This window comes from Schistocerca gregaria, chromosome 2 (assembly GCF_023897955.1).
Source record: "Schistocerca gregaria isolate iqSchGreg1 chromosome 2, iqSchGreg1.2, whole genome shotgun sequence".
In the NCBI taxonomy this organism is placed as follows: Eukaryota; Metazoa; Arthropoda; class Insecta; order Orthoptera; family Acrididae; genus Schistocerca; species Schistocerca gregaria.
In genome coordinates this window covers 598,914,822-598,931,587 of record NC_064921.1, presented here as the reverse complement: position 1 = coordinate 598,931,587, position 16,766 = coordinate 598,914,822, and the positions used below count along the sequence as shown (strand labels likewise).

General features: G+C 38.5%; 1 protein-coding gene across 1 annotated transcript in view; it reads right to left on the bottom strand.

Moving 5' to 3' along the window:
• The window catches only part of LOC126334534 (DNA topoisomerase 3-alpha-like), a 178,414-nt gene that overhangs the window by 44,846 nt on the left and 116,802 nt on the right, over nucleotides 1-16,766 (bottom strand). The window contains exons 12-13 of the mRNA XM_049996890.1: nucleotides 13,453-13,710; nucleotides 8,718-8,862 (exon numbers count right to left, since the gene is read on the bottom strand). Coding sequence (XP_049852847.1) covers nucleotides 8,718-8,862; nucleotides 13,453-13,710 — 403 coding nt within the window. The remainder of the gene's footprint in view (nucleotides 1-8,717; nucleotides 8,863-13,452; nucleotides 13,711-16,766) is intronic.

The following is a 16,766-nucleotide window of genomic DNA, read 5'->3' as shown; positions in this document are numbered from 1 at the left end:
ATCAGATTCATACTTCTCACATTATGATATTAGCTCAGCTATACAACAACAACCCCACCACCACCACCACCACCACCACCACCACCACCTCGGACTTCAAGAAAGAATCACATTTCCCTATCACACACTGACTTCATTTGAGAAAAGTATAGGGAAAAACCAAAAACTCATTCCAGCTCTTTCTGGCCAAGATAGTTTCAATATACCAAGAACAAGGCTAAGAAGGTGTATTTCACAAACAACTTCCAGGAGCCTACAAATTTACTGAGTCGCAGGAAGAGTCTTTCATTACCACCGAAGATATGATAATGAAAGCATCGAAAGGCACAGTGATGAGCACAGCATGGTTCCTTAATACAATAACTTTTTCAGAGGATGTAACAAAGTACAACGTTTACTAGCTACCTAGAAAGCTCAGCCTCAGCAATTGAAATCTTTCCGGTTGCCCTACTAACACTCCTTTCATGGAGAAGAAAGAGGGGCTTAATTTCAACTGGAACAGGGTTCCAACACCTACCACGGATTTCTTTTTTAACTCACGGGAACAAGTTGGCACCAGAGATTAAAGTAGTGCACATGTATTAAATCACAATGTTTATGTAGCTACAATTTGCTGCTGCACCATGCTGGTGAACATGATAATGGATGGACATGTGATGTGTGGGCAATGGCACTAGGCCAGGTTGTGTGTGTGTGTGTGTGTGTGTGTGTGTGTGTGTGTGTGTGTGTGTGTGTGTGTACCGTCCATTAAGTCCGTATACCCAATATAAGTCGAGCTATGTTCCAAACTTGTGATTGGTACATATTAGTAACCTTCATGTTGACTGTGTTTTGTTTATGACTGCCAGCAAACTTGTTTTATATGCGTCAAAGAGAAATAAATAACATAAGGAATGTTAGAATGTGTGTGTCTGTATAATGTGCTTTCATGAAATCTTTCTTCTGTGTCACAATTTATGCCACAGCTGCTGATCAAATGCACACACGGCACACATGGGCTAAGATTGGTAGCCTTCTGAGCTGATACATAAACATCCTTCTCCTCACATCCCTTTGCCGATGGCACTCAACATATTTTCCTCTTTCCTTGCCCCACACCACTGTTAGAATATAGGTCAACTTTCAAAAACCAAACTTGTGATTTTTATATTTTATTCCAAAGGGTGGGGAATCATATGGTTGAAGAGGCGCATTCCGGCACCTGAAATTTTAGAAACTTAGCAGTGGAAGAAAGTACTCTTTTTGTAGTGATATTTTTAATCATTATGTTCAAATTTATGAGATATTTGTATTGGGTAACTTTGATAAAATACAACAATGTTACAAATGTTACTTCAAGTGTCCTTATTATGCACACATCCTTTTTTATCCAATTTTATCTCAAATTGGGCAAAGACCTGCAATGTGGGGCTTTATCGCATTTTGTGGGGTAAAATTCATCTTTCTTTTAATAAATTGCAAATCCAATCCATGACTTCAATTTGAAATTGTGGGAAAATCTACCCATCATTGACCACAATATCAGAAAAACTGAAAATTGCAGACCTTTACACCCAGCTACCCTACTTTATTTGCTGGACAGATAATCACAAAAATCATGCCGTAACCATGTGGAAAAAGACCAGTGCACTGCTACAGCTTTGATTAATACATGTAGCCTGACACGTTATTCCACCAAAGGCCAGTTTCATGGCCTGCAAATCAGGGATTAAAATCAAAATATCACAAGAGTTTCGCAATACCACATGACACAAAACCAGATAGCAACTGTGACAAGCTTGGACCTCTTCTGTACCTGCAATTCATTACAGAACGTGTACATACAAATCAAGGAATGTTTTGAGAGTAATTTTGAACCATATGAGATTAGAATACAACACTGATTATTTCAGTAATTCTTTTGGTATTCGTAATGCTACAACAATGAAGGACACAGAACCTATGATGCTGGCAGCCAGCAAACTGGTTATGGCAGCCACCAACAGGGTGAACCCATGCCATGTGTATTTGAAAGAGCCTCTGCTGTCCGAGACAACAATGTAAGGTGGCTGCCAATTCAGTTCACTTGTCTATTTAATCAGTCCACTTGTCTATTTGACAGTTTCGAAGCCAGACCCATTGATATTCCACCACACACAGACAATTGCTTGTTGATCTCTCTCTCTCTCTCTCTCTCTCTCTCTCTCTCTCTCTCTCTCTCTCTCTCTCTCTGTTTGCTCTCTTGAAATATTATGTGTGCTGTTCACGTTTCTGGCTTGTGTACAGTTTCAGTTGGTTTAGTTCTTCAGACATTAGAATCTCTCTCTCTCTGTTGACAACTTGGTATGGTCCGGGCAGTATGCAGCATTATTCTATGAATTTTTACTTTTAAACCCATGCCCCAGGAATGTGTTGTAAAAGTAGTGACAAGCATGTCTTGCGCACACTGGTTGTTTTGCACCATCATTGAGAACTGGTTTATGGAATAATGGCAGCAAATGCTGCAAATACAGCAGCAGCAGCAGCATCTAAGCAACAACATGCTGTGCTTCTGCAGGTGTTGACATCTTGAGAGCAACTGCGGCAACAGGTTCCACCTTCCCTGGCTCCCTGTCTGGCTTTTGGGCCATCTGATGTATGTTCGGAGAAGTGGGACAATCAGCTGAACCTTTTCTTGCTCTACTCCAAGGCAAGAAAAGTTAGTGACCCTGTGAATATTAATGCCCTCATCCTTTCTTCTTGTTACCTATAAACATGGTGCAAAAGCTTTGTCTGCACATGGTCTCCACTTCATTGAAATTTGAGTTGCATATGGCACTGACTGCACACTTTGAGCATAAATTGCATGCTGTGGCCACACGCCTCAAGTTAAATCAGTGGCAACAGCAAAGTAATGAATTGTACATGGAATGGCTTGCAGAGTTACTTGGTTTGTCTAGAGATTGTAAGTTTGACTGTAATCAGTGTTGTGTCTCCTATGTGGATTCCATCACCTGTGATTTAAGTATTCGATTAGCTAGAAATAAGTCATTTCAAGCAAAGGCCTCAGAGCCACCTCACCCATCTCCAGCTGATGTGCCACAGTTGTGTGAGCTGTCTGTGGTGGCCCATGAAGCCATTGCCAATGAGTGCCACTTAGCAGAAGTGGACTACTGTTGTTTTTCCCGTAGTATGTTGTCAGTGGACACAGCACGGTCTTGATCCCTAGAGGCCAATGATCCCAGACCACCCTTGAGGGTCACAAAGCAGTCTTGACACCACTCCATTATGTAACTTAATAAATAAGGTAGATACTAGGAATCAGTTTTTACCGTCGTCCAACCAACCTTCACACAAAAGGCGAAATGGTCATCACAATTTCTGGTCCAGAATGGCAGACAGTAAAGGCTGTCCTCCTGCAGCATCAGGCAGTTCTTTAGATTGTAGGGCTCGCCCCAGTTGCCACACCCAACATAAGCGGCAGAGGAAATGTTTGCATTTAAATAAAGTTTGTTTTAAGTGCAACTGCAGGGACCAAACTGCTGCTGTCTGTATTCCACAGCTAACATTTTCAATGTTGACCAGCTATCTGTCAACACAATCCCCAAGCCAAGCGCCTTCCATGCCAAGCTCATGTATCTGGCAAGTGGCTCATAAGCTCGTGGCATAATTGTCTAGTTTTGGACGCTCAGTTGAGTTTCAACTCTATACTGGGGATACGGCCTCAATAATCAATTTAGCTACATACCATGAGCTGGGTACTTCCCTGTTACAAATAGTCAACAGAACAGTGACCTTCTGTAGTTGTCAACAAATTTTGTTGAGGAGTCTTGCTTGTGGTGGCATAATATATATGAATGTGGAGCACCAAACAACATTATTAGTGGGCAATTCTGCTTCTGTGTCAAATATTCTTGGGTTGGACGCTTTTACAGCATTTGTTTTCTAAGTCATTGACAACATTAATTTGGCGTCACCAGTAATTTGTTTCACAACCTTGAGTCGCTCGTGCAGTACCATAAACTGTTGTCTGGGCCAGCACTGGGTAAAGCAAGAGATTTTCTGGGACGTATTCAGTTTAAGTCTTCTGCAAACCCCCAAGTTTTGCCATACTTGCCATTTGCTACTAAACAAGTAGTGAAAGCAGAATTACAAAGACTACAGAAATTAGTGATTCTTTCACCTGTAGTGTTGTGTCAGTGGGCAATGTAGTTTAATACTTAGACCTGGGCACTTTCGACCTTATGTGCCCATTTTAAGGGGGCAGGGATTTTATATCTGCACTTGCCGACAATGTCCGGCAACAATGGATGTGGAACCTACGATGTTGGCAACCAACTAACTCGTTATGATGGCCGCTAAGAGAGTACACTGGCACTGTGTGTATTGCAAAGAATTTCTGATGTCTGAGGCAGCACAGTAAGGTTGCCACTGTCTCAAATGACTTGTGTGTTTGCTAGTTTAGAAGCCACATCTGCTCATATTCCACCACAGATTGTATGGTTGCTTGTTTATATGTGTCCCTCGCCCCCATGTTCTATTGACATATTACGTATGCTGTTGGCATCATACAGTTTTGACAGGCTTAGTTCTCCTGATGTTAGAATCCTCACTGACAACTTGGTACAGCCTGGGCAGTGTGTGGCGTTATCCTTCCAGTTCGCTAGTTTTTACTTTTAAATCTGTACCCCGGGACTGAGTTGTAAAAATTGTATAGAAGGATTCTTTTCTCTGATGTTGACCACAGATACTAAATAACATTCAAGTAGGATGTTTTCTGGTGGCTAAGGAGATGATATAACTGAATCATGCGAATGGTTGCCAATACTCTCGTTACACAGATGCATTAGGCATTACAGAATGTCCATATAATCCTTATATATAAATCAGTATTGCTACGTAACAATAGGACCAACAGAAGAGGAGGGAACTGTGGTTCGAACCATACTAGAACTACCTCCATGTTTATGTGCAGGAAGTAAAAACTCCAGAACATAAAAAATTACCCCCTGAAGTGTTCTTCAAATTTAAATTTGACCTGTTATTGGAAATAAGACAGAGGACACATCATCAGATCACTTTATTCTGTTCTCATCACGAGTTCATAATCATGACATATTTTTATCTTGTAAATTCATTGTTTGTGATGATCAGAGGTGTGGATATTGTCACCTAACTCAAGACATCAGGTTCTGCAGTTCCTGTACACTATGACTGCAGAAACAGTTTGAGACACTAACAGGCTGCTGTCACCATTCGTGTCACACTAACTCGGTGTCTATTTAAATTAAGGCTTTAATGTTGATCATTATAATCACTAGGCATTGATTTTCATACACTGCTAATGTTATATGATGATGTGTAAACACAAATCATATACCCAATCACCACAATGAGCACCTTTGCAATTTGATGTACTAAACAATCTAGTAAACTTTCGTACTCTTGCAGTATCAACAAAAAATTCAAAAGGCCCTTCTCAAAAGTGCAGAGGTCTGTCACTGCAAACTGACATATATCTGGAAAATTACGGAGATAAATATATTATGCAATGGATAGCATAATGAAGACTAGCTTATATTACTGAAATGTTCCACCTGGAACATACAGGTTTCCTCTATTCGATAACCATTCTCAAATACATTCATATCGACTGATCAACATTGTAAAACATTTTTCTGGAGGTGGGCTGGAGTAATTCATATGAAATGGGGGTACATGTGAAGCAGAGGTGCAGGAAGCAATGGCAGAACTTTAGGGATGGAGAGAAGGGAGGATATAGAAGGAGATTACTAAATCAGTGTGGAAGAGGGTAAGGGATCCATGATGAGGGATGGGTGCAATAATAAAAGTGACTAACATGAAAAATAAGAGTGTTATATACACAGTCTGGTGCAAGACTTTTAATTTAGCACCACTTCAGTAGCTGGAGTGCTAATTTAGCCGCTGCTTTTACTCATGCAGTTTTTCATTTGGCATAACAAGACTCAGTGGATCTGTGTTAGTTACTGAGAGTTGCTACATGTTTTTCTCAGCAGTAGCTCAAGAGCACTAAGCATCAGACAGCAGAGGTGGTCTGCATAAAAATATAACTAATATAAGGGGCAGGAAGACGTATGAAGCTGCTGGAAGTGGAGGGGGGGGAGGGGGGGGGGGGAAATATGTAGGTGAGGATTGAGGCTGCAAAGAAGGAAGTGGGTCCAACGACATACATTTTGCGAAAACTCAAAGCTAGTACAACTGAACTGGGAACAGAAGGCAAAAGGGAAAGTGTAGTGTTACATATCATTTTGGAGAAGTGATGTGCTGCACAAGCATTTCTCAAACCAACAAATGATGATCGACAGTATAAAAAGTTTATTTCTGTAATGAATTAGATAATCTACTGTTTGGATGTACGTTTTCTTTATGAGCATGTATCATGAAATGGATGGACACAGGCTACCTGTAAGCCAGGACAATGATAAACATCATACTACTTTCGTGGCACCTGTTGTTGGGTCGGGTGGTTTATTTGACATTGTCGAGTCCTGCCTTCAAGATATGATGCGCACCACAAAGGAAGAATGGGAATGACAATGCCCATAATATCAAGGGGACAAGAGAAAACTTGTTATACATTCACTAATGTGTAATCTGTTAAATAAGATAGACCATTTTTGGACTTAGTCCTTATCAACACAATTGTGATGTTTCAAACAATGGAAACTCCAAATAGGAATATCGACAATGTAGGAAGATATAGATTGATACTGACCGTAAAGAAGACATGTTAAGCTGTAGACATGCACAATTAAAAGACACTCAAAGCTTTTGGCCATGGCCTTCATCAGCAAAAGAAGCTGTGACCAAAAGCTTTGTGTAAGTCCCTTTAATTGTGCCTGTCTGCAACTTAATGTGTCTTCTTTGCGGTAAGTAGCAGTCTATCTTTTCCTACATTGTTAGTAGTGATGCTCCAACTGATAAAGCACCTTTCTATCAGGTAATGAATGTAAAGAAGAGTGCAATATATGGTAGCGCATTTTGTCAGAAACAAGAACCAGCAGAACATTGCAAAAGGAATGGATATTTTCAGTTAGCTAAATGTTCTTGAATCTCTTCTCTCAGTCTCCTGCTTGTAAATAGATGATGAAGTCGTGGTATCTGGTAACTTGTGTAGTATATGATACAGTAGTTGTAGATTGTATCTTGATGGAAACTGGTGTCGCATTACACCACACTAAATGAATTAGCAAATTAAAATGTTACATGCATCATATTTTTGTATTCTTATTTGTCACCATTCCCAGCTTTATTTTCCCATTATGCAATACACATTCAATTGTCGACAATCTGTAATAAATGCTTCATCATATTTGTGAATAGATGATAAATTTATTGTAGCATAGAATAAAGTATGTAAATAAAAAGGTGTATTTGTAACAAATGACATAACTCCAAGAACCTCCTAAGGATGTCTGAAGTGCCATTAACTGCCACATTCAGATTGGTTCTTAATATGTGGGACCTACAAGTGGAAGGTGAAACGTTTTTGGTCAAGTAGTGGAAAACTGTGGATTTTGATGAAAATAAAAAGTAATAGTCCCAATCACAATTTATTTTTGTTCTACTTGAGATAAGCTTGGTCTGGAAACTTAGTCTGACGATGTGGGTGTGGTTTCCCCTCCCCCAGTGCTGAGTTTTCAAAATTAGAAAGGGCAACGTACAGTACATGGAGCAAAAACTTGTACAGAAACCAGACTGTGTTGTAAGCGTCGAGGAACATGGAAGGGAGGTAGTAGCTGAGAAGGGTGTGAGACAGTCATACCCTACCTCCATGTTATTCAGTGAGTCCACTGAGAAGGCAGTGAAGTAACAAAGGAGAAATTCGTTAAAAAAATTTGAAGATATAAAAAATTTAAGGTTTGCTACTGACATCTTAATTCTGGTAGAGGGGGCAAAGGAACTGTCACTGCTAGCTGGTACATTTGGCTGTCTGTGTGTGTGCATGACTGTGGTACTCTTAATAGAAAAAAAAAGAAAGAACTCAGTAGCTAGTATTAACTGTTCTCTATTGCATGTTCCTGTGTAGCACACACTAAACCTCTATGGGTGAGAGGATGCTTTTCTCTTATTTTACATACATTTCTTTTCAGAAATTTACATTATTGTTATAAATGAAAAATCAGTTGAACACAATGGATAGTGTCTTCAAACTTTATATGAATCACGAGATTAAAGTATAACACATACCACATTTTTGTATTTCTATTTCTAGCCAAACAGTAAAGACAAGAAAGTGTGGTATTAAAGAAGAATGGATAGATGAGATAACAAATGAAGAAGTACTGAGTCGAGTGGAGAAGAAAAGGTCTTTAGTGCACAAACTGAGTAAAAGAAGGATAGGTTGAAAGGACAAATGAAGAAGCATCAGAGAATAGTTAGTTTGGTATGAGGGAGAAATTTGGGGGATAAAAATTGTGGAAGCAAAACAAATGTTGACTACAGTAACCAGGTTCAACTGGAATTAAGTTACAGCAGTTATTGAGTGATGAGGTAACCTGCACAGGACAGATAATGTGGGGAGTGATGCATCTAATCAATCTTCAGACTGAAGACCACAACAAAAACAAACATAATTCTGCTCCTTTATATATGCACATGCACTACTTACAGCTATTACAGTAGGAGTAGAGGTAGTTCAGCCTCTTTTTGTCTTCAATTTTCTGCTTCTGCACACTTTACTATACTGAACTTTATTATGATACAGCTGCACCTACCACATGCCGTAATGGCTCCAACATCTAACAGCTCTAAGAGCTGCTGATCACAGCCTCCTAAGCAGCCAGTATGTTCAGATCCATAATATGCTCTTGCTCTGTCCTGGCTAAACTTGAAGTGCACCAATTTTACATCTGGCCCACACTGAAATATTTTTAAATTACAAATTGGACTAATTAAGATTAGAGAAACAAGAAAACTAAGGTAGTAAGGAAGTACACAGAATTTGTCGGATATAACATATATAGCAGACCTGGCCAAACAGCATTTTGCTAAATCTCTGACCACACTCCTGCCTCATTCTCTTAGCACAGTGGCGAGTGGGATTGGGGGGCCAAGTGGTAAAGGAAAAGGAAGGCTGCAGCCGGATGATGCTACAGCAAGACTATTGGCTTACCATAGTTTGCTAACAATGCCAACTGTTTTAAATTAGATTTACATTCTACATTAGGAAAACTGTCCTCTTGCCCAAAAAAGTAAAAAGTGGAAAGAACACATAATTCAATACTGAATGGAAATTTCTTTACTTTTCATATAGCTTGAAGGCCATGCAACGTGCTTAATATGCCACTATTATGTGCTACAAAAACATTCACTGTAAGGCAGCAATTAGGGAAAAAAAGCTGAGTTAAGGGTAAACAGAACAATGACATAATCTTTCATGGTCAACATCACCAATTATTTGAAATCCTTAAATCTTTAATGCAAGAGAAAATTCATTTGGAAAAAGATATGGTAGACAAGAGAGATGCTATCAAACAAAAATTAATTCTATGGAAGAAACAGCTTCATGTTCATGACATGGAACATTTCCCAAAACTCAAGGCAGTCATTTTGTGGACGAGACATGATTGACTACATTTCAGTAACTGACACTTTTCACTGAGCTGTCAAAGAGATTCCAAGACTTTCTATAACTAAAGACTGATTACAATTTATCTGTCAACCCATTCCCACTTTAATTATTTAATTGGATAGATAAAAAATCTACTCACCAAGTGGTGGCAGAACACACATAAAAGATTGCTGTAATTTGCAAACTTTTGGAGCCAGTGGCTTTGGCTTCAGGCAGAAGGGTAGGAGGAGGACGAAAAAAGGTGAAAGAAAAGGACTGGAGAAGTCTAGGAAAATGGGTAGATCTCGGGAAAGCCACCCAAACCACAGGTCAGGGGAGACTTACCGTATGGGATGATCAATCTTCCCCTCTCATCCTATGCAGTAAATCTCCCCTGACCTGTGGTTCTGGGTTACTTTCCCAAAATTTACCGCTTTTCCTAGAACTCTCCAGTCCTTTTCCTTCCTCTTCAACCATTCTGCCTGAAGAAGTAGCCACTGGCTCCAAAAGCTTGCAAATTACAACAATCTTTTATGTGTGTGTTCTGCTGCTGCTTGGTGAGTAGATTTTTGATCTATCCAATTAAATAATTTTGTCAATAATTGATTGTTTTCGTTGTCACATTCTCACTTTAAGCTGCTGATGTACTTCCTGATAACCTCCAACTTCAGCTGACAGGTGTATATTTTAGCAGTTGGCTAAATGACCTGTTTTTACAACCCAGGAATTTACAAGACTTCTGTAAAATATTACTTCAAGAGTAATATCTTCAATTGCAAAGAGAAGCTGCTAAAGTCATTTCAATGTATGTGTGCAAATGGTTTTTCCAGCAATGAAACTCACAAAATCCCACTAAAGTTCATGTTTAACAGATTTTAAGGCGCTAATAATCAAAATATGTATAAATGTATAAACACCAAAACTTACTTTTAATTGCCTGTACGTAAAGCCTTTAGTAGTTCTTCTTATTGTATTAGCACTGTGCAATGTATTTATTGAATTAAGTAAGAAATTTACTGCTTTGGTAGAAAGAAAAAGAAATTGAAATACACACTAGTGTTAAAATCCTGCTTATAAAAGTATGCTGCAATTTTTACCCTCTTAGAAGTTTTGCAAGCATGTTGTCCTATGTTTCCCACATGGACAGCTTTCAGAATATAGGTGTATCACTCACACACCTTGCGCTTGCAGAGCACAAGCATGCTCTGGGAGTGCAAATATTGGCCAGGCCTGATATACGGACACGGACACGGACACACACACACACACACACACACACACACACACACACACACACACACACACACACACAGCAGTCTAGTACAAAAAATAAATAATGATGGAGAGATGGACACTAAAAGACGTGTGGTACAGTATATCTCCACTGAATGGAAAAAGAAAAATGGAGACACTTAATTTCACACAGCTATTATGTTTTACTCATTAATAAATCCCTTTCTAGTTTTCTCATCAAACTGGCCACTGCTCTTCTTAATTTTTCTCCACAATCTTCGAATAACTTACATTTTAATATTCTAACAAAAGTGTTCCGCTACTGTACCCAAATTTACCATATAGCTGTCAAAATTTTTTAGAGTTACTTCACTTTAATTTATAGAGGTCAGTACAGCTTAAGGCTTGACACTGGGTGGAAGTCACTGTTAACTGATAACACAAGTGAGAAAATGTTTGCTGCATCTTTCATGATGGACTGGAGTGATTATAAAAATTATGTAACTGTCATGAGGTAGGCAAACTGGTAACTGGCATTTCTATATGCTCCAGAATATATAAAAAAAAGTATAGTGAATCACAAAGTGTTTCATGGAGACTGGAAAAAATATCAGGTACACACTAGAAATAAGTAATTCAAAAGATGACTTCCAGATTCAGTTAAATGGTTTCCATCAGAGATGAAGTAAATGACACCTGGTAATAGTCCCTGACTAAAATACTCAGAGTGTTTATGTCTCACAATGTAGGTCCTGTGCTGGAATTTACACGACACAATTTCGTATCCCATTCCAACTGAAATAAAGCTTCAGATCTACAAATAAAAAAATTATTACACATCAAATAGGCACTCATTATTAATAAAAATTTCTTAGTGATTACATGTTAAAAATGGCCGTTTCAAAAGAACATGGCAATCAGTTATGGTGTGGCACAAGTTATGAATGGAAAATTGCACAAAGGGATAAAAAAAACAGCCGACAAATGTGTCCAAAACTCAAAAGGATCCTCATCCATATGGAACTGGAGGCTTTCATAGGGTGTTACCACAAATCATAATCTACACACCACACAACTTGTCAAATATAACCTGGATTTCATTTCTAGTCCTAATTGACTTTTTGGTAGTAAGGAGCTAAATATTTTTGCCAAAAAATGAACTGCATCCTGTACTTTGGTAAGATATGACTTGCAAGACGGGAAACTCAAATATTTCCAGATTTAAATATTCAATTTAAATGCCAGCATTGATATTCACAACTGATGTGATGCACTATGCAATTGTTGAATAGCAGCAGAGGATAGAGAAGAATGGTAAAAACTGGATGTGTAGACCAGACAGCTGGTGAAGAGGTACAGCACAGTACCTGAACTGAACCAGGGAGAAAAGATCTTTACAGTCCAAACTGCAAAAGGTAGTAATGGGTTGACAGGACACAGACTAAATGCTGTGTGTGTGTTTGCAGAATTAGGTGCAGGGGCTAAAAATAGATATGACCTTATTAAAGTAGTGTTTTACCATTCACCTGGATTGCCTTTAGGAACCAATGATAATTTTAGAACATTATTTATGATATAATTCATTCAAGTAAACAGTCTTCTCATGTTCCTGATTGGCATTTAATTTCTTTCTTTTCCAAACTGGCACTTCCTCAGTGCTGCTATGACAACTATATTCGTCTCTGAGCTCTGTGTCACTACAGTCCAAATTCACTTCCATACCACTCTCATCTTTAAGCTGAAAAATACTTCACCACATTACTGCCTTTCTTCTTCAGTCTTTCTAATCCATCCAAAAATGACTCAACACACTGTAAATTTGGGGCCAGCAGTCAGCTGAATTTTCTGACTGGTCTGTTATAGTTTCATTATACTGCGAGCAGTATGCATTTCTGTTTGTGATTAATGTTTCTAAATACTGGTCAAATTATTTCAGGTGTATGATATTCTGCTACCAAGGTAATTAATGTTGCTGGAAACAAGTTTCCACTTAGTGAGCAATTCTTATGTTGTGAGCAATAGAAGGAATGAATGCACATATGTGTAGCTTCAAGTGAGCCCTACTTTGACAGTGACAACCACTAATTGAACATATTTACTTAAGTACACAAATTCTGGGCAAATATCTTGTTTCTTTTGTGTCTGGTCTCATATATAACATTTTACAGTGGAATGTAATGCCTACTGCATGAGTTGATAAATTTTAATGAAACTTGTGACAGAATACAAACACAGTTCTATGTTGAAATACAGTCCCCCATTCTAACACACTTAAGATAAATAGTTCCATAGTAATGGAAGCAATCCTATTTCTTTTGTGTTGAAGTAGTGTGAAATATATGATAAGATAAAACTTATCTATTATTTAGAAGATATAACTATCATTTATCCTACAAATATGATGGCAAAGCTTCCAAGAAATAATTAGAAAAATTTGTGATCAAGAGGACCACAAATGAAAATTATATTCTAAAAAGTAGTAAGCTGAAAATTAAATTCAGAAGGTAACATTTTATTAGTTTAACAGACAAAAGATGACACTGGATACCGATCTCTAAGTAGAAGTTCCCCTTGTCATTAGTTATCTGCCAATGAAAGTAATATACTTATTTTACTGTAGAAGAGATAAGTTTCTTTTAACCAATTGCAATTCAAAGCAGTGTTACCTGTCTACAATGCTCATTTTTAACTTCCACGTGTTGTACACAGGACGGTAACCAAACAGCATTCCTGCAAGCAGGAAAGCCCAGACAACCAATGTACCAGCCTTGATTATCTCTGCGTGATTTTGGTACCATATCAAGACCACATGATGGACATTTGCAAACAGCAGTAGCTCCTTCATGTCCTATGGATGTTTCTTCCTCAACAAGGCGCGGCTGTTCATTAAAACTTTTTCCTAATGCTTCATCAATTTTAGCTGCCTGCCAAAGATATAAGTGGATATAATTATGAAAGCGACAAATATGCTCATAACAGTCAACACACTCTTGGTCATTAAAACATTATTATTAAAAAAAAGTAGCAATTTATATTGCAGGTTATGACTATTTACTGGCATACTATATTGTATCTGTGTTCTTTGTAGTATACAATATCAAATAAAGACATTCCTTACCTTCCTCCTACAATATTCTTGTGGTATGTATTATACACAAAATTCTTATTACTAGTATAACAAACAAGGCTTCAGGGGTTAAAGAGATGGTTTTATAATTTTCTCATGAATAAACAGTGTTCCCAAATCCCTGCACAACAATGTAATTTTTTGTACATGGCACTCTTGAGTTATTGTAAAGTGGTGTGTAATATTCTTCAGACAGACAACATGTTGTTGTTGTTGTGGTCTTCAGTCCTGAGACTGGTTTGATGCAGCTCTCCATGCTACTCTATCCTGTGCAAGCTTCTTCATCTCCCAGAACCCACTGCAACCCACATCCTTCTGAATCTGCTTAGTGTATTCAACTCTTGCTCTCCCTCTACGATTTTTACCCTCTACGCTGCCCTCCAATACTAAATTGGTGATCCCTTGATGCCTCAGAACATGTCCTCCCAACCGATCCCTTCTTCTGGTCAAGTTGTGCCACAAACTACTCTTCTCCCCAATCCTATTCAATACTTCCTCATTAGTTATGTGATCTACCCATCTAATCTTCAGCATTCTTCTGTAGCACCACATTTCGAAAGCTTCTATTCTCTTCTTGTCCAAACTATTTATCGTCCATGTTTCACTTCCATTCATGGCTACACTCCATATAAATACTTTCAGAAATGACTTCCTGACACTTAAATCTATACTCGATATTAACAAATTTCTCTTCTTCAGAAAAACTTTCCTTGCCATTGCCAGTCTACATTTTATATCCTCTCTACTTTGACCATCATCAGTTATTTTGCTCCCCAAATAGCAAAACACCTTTACTACTTTAAGTGACTCATTTCCTAATCTAATTCTCTCAGCATCACCCGACTTAATTTGACTACATTCCATTATCCTCGTTTTGCTTTTGTTGATGTTCATCTTATATCCTCTTTTCAAGACACTATCCATTCCATTCAACTGCTCCTCCAAGTCCTTTGCTGTCTCTGACAGAATTACGATGTCATCGGCGAACTTCAACATTTTTATTTCTTCTCCATGGATTTTAATAGCTACTCCAAATTTTTCTTTTGTTTCCTTTACTGCTTGCTCAATATACAGATTGAATAACATCGGGGAGAGACTACAACCCTGTCTCACTCCCTTCCCAACCACTGCTTCCCTTTCATGCCCCTCGATTCTTATGACTGCCATCTGGTTACTGTACAAATTGTAAATAGCCTTTCGCTCCCTATATTTTACCCCTGCCACCTTCAGAATTTGAAAGAGAGTATTCCAGTTAACATTGTCAAAAGCTTTCTCTAAGTCTACAAATGCTAGAAACGTAGGTTTGCCCTTCCTTAATCTAGCTTCTAAGATAAGTCATAGGGTCAGTACTGCCTCACGTGTTCCAACATTTCTACGGAATCCAAACTGATCTTCCCCAAGGTCGGCTTCTACTAGTTTTTTCCATTCGTCTGTAAAGAATTCATGTTAGTATTTTGCAGCTGTGACTTATTAAACTGATAGTTTGGTAATTTTCACATCTGTCAAGACCTGCTTTCTTTGGGATTGGAATTATTATATTCTTCTTGAAGTCTGAGGGTATTTTGCCTGTTTCATACATCTTGCTCACCAGATGGTAGTGCTTTGTCAGGACTGGCTCTCCCAAGGCCGTCAGTAGTTCTAATGGAATGTTTTCTACTCCGGGGTCCTTGCTTCAAATCAGGTTTTTCAGCGCTCTGTCAAACTCTTCACGCAGTATTGTATCTCCCATTTCATCTTCATCTACATCCTCTTCCATTTCCATAACATTGTCCTCAAGTACATCGCCCTTGTATAGACCCTCTATATACTCCTTCCACCTTTCTGCTTTCCCTTCTTTGGTTAGAACTGGGTTTCCATCTGAGCTCTTAATATTCATACAAGTGGTCCTCTTTTCTCCAAAGGTCTCTTTAATTTTCCTGTAGGCAGTATCTATCTCACCCCTAGTGAGATAAGCCTCTACATCCTTACATTTGTCCTCTAGCCATCCCTGCTCAGCCATTTTGCACTTCCTGTCGATCTCATTTTTGAGACGTTTGTATTCCTTTTTGCCTGCTTCATTTACTGCATTTTTATATTTTCTCCTTTCGTCAATTAAATTCAATATTTCTTCAGTTACCCAAGGATTTCTACTAGCCCTCGTCTTTTTACCTACTTGATCCTCTGCTGCCTTCACTACTTCATCCCTAAAAGCTACCCACTCTTCTTCTACTGTATTTCTATCCCGCATTCCTGTCAATTGCTCCCTTATGCTCTCCCTGAAACTCTGTACAACCTCTGGTTCTTTTAGTTTATCCATGTCCCATCTCCTTAAATTCCCACCTTTTTGCAGTTTCTTCAGTTTTAATCTACATGTCATAACCAATAGATTGTGGTCAGAGTCCAAATCTGCCCCTGGAAATGTCTTACAATTTAAAACCTGGTTCCTAAATCTCAGTCTTACCATTATATAATCTATCTGATACCTTTTAATATCTCCAGGCTTCTTCCATGTATACAGCCTTCTTTTATGATTCTTGAACCAAGTGTTACCTATGATTAAGTTGTGCTCTGTGCAAAATTCTACCACGCGGCTTCCTCTTTCATTTCTTTACCCCAGTCCATATTCACCTACTACATTTCCTTCTCTCCCTTTTCCTACTACCGAATTCCAGTCACCCATGACTATTAAATTTTCATCTCCCTTCACTATCTGAATAATTTCTTTTATTTGATCATACATTTCTTCAATTTCTTCGTCATCTGCAGAGCTAGTTGGCATATCAACTTGTACTGCTGTAGTAGGTGTGGGCTTCGTATCTATCTTGGCCACAATAATGCGTTCACTATGCTGTTTGTAGTAGCTTACCCACACTC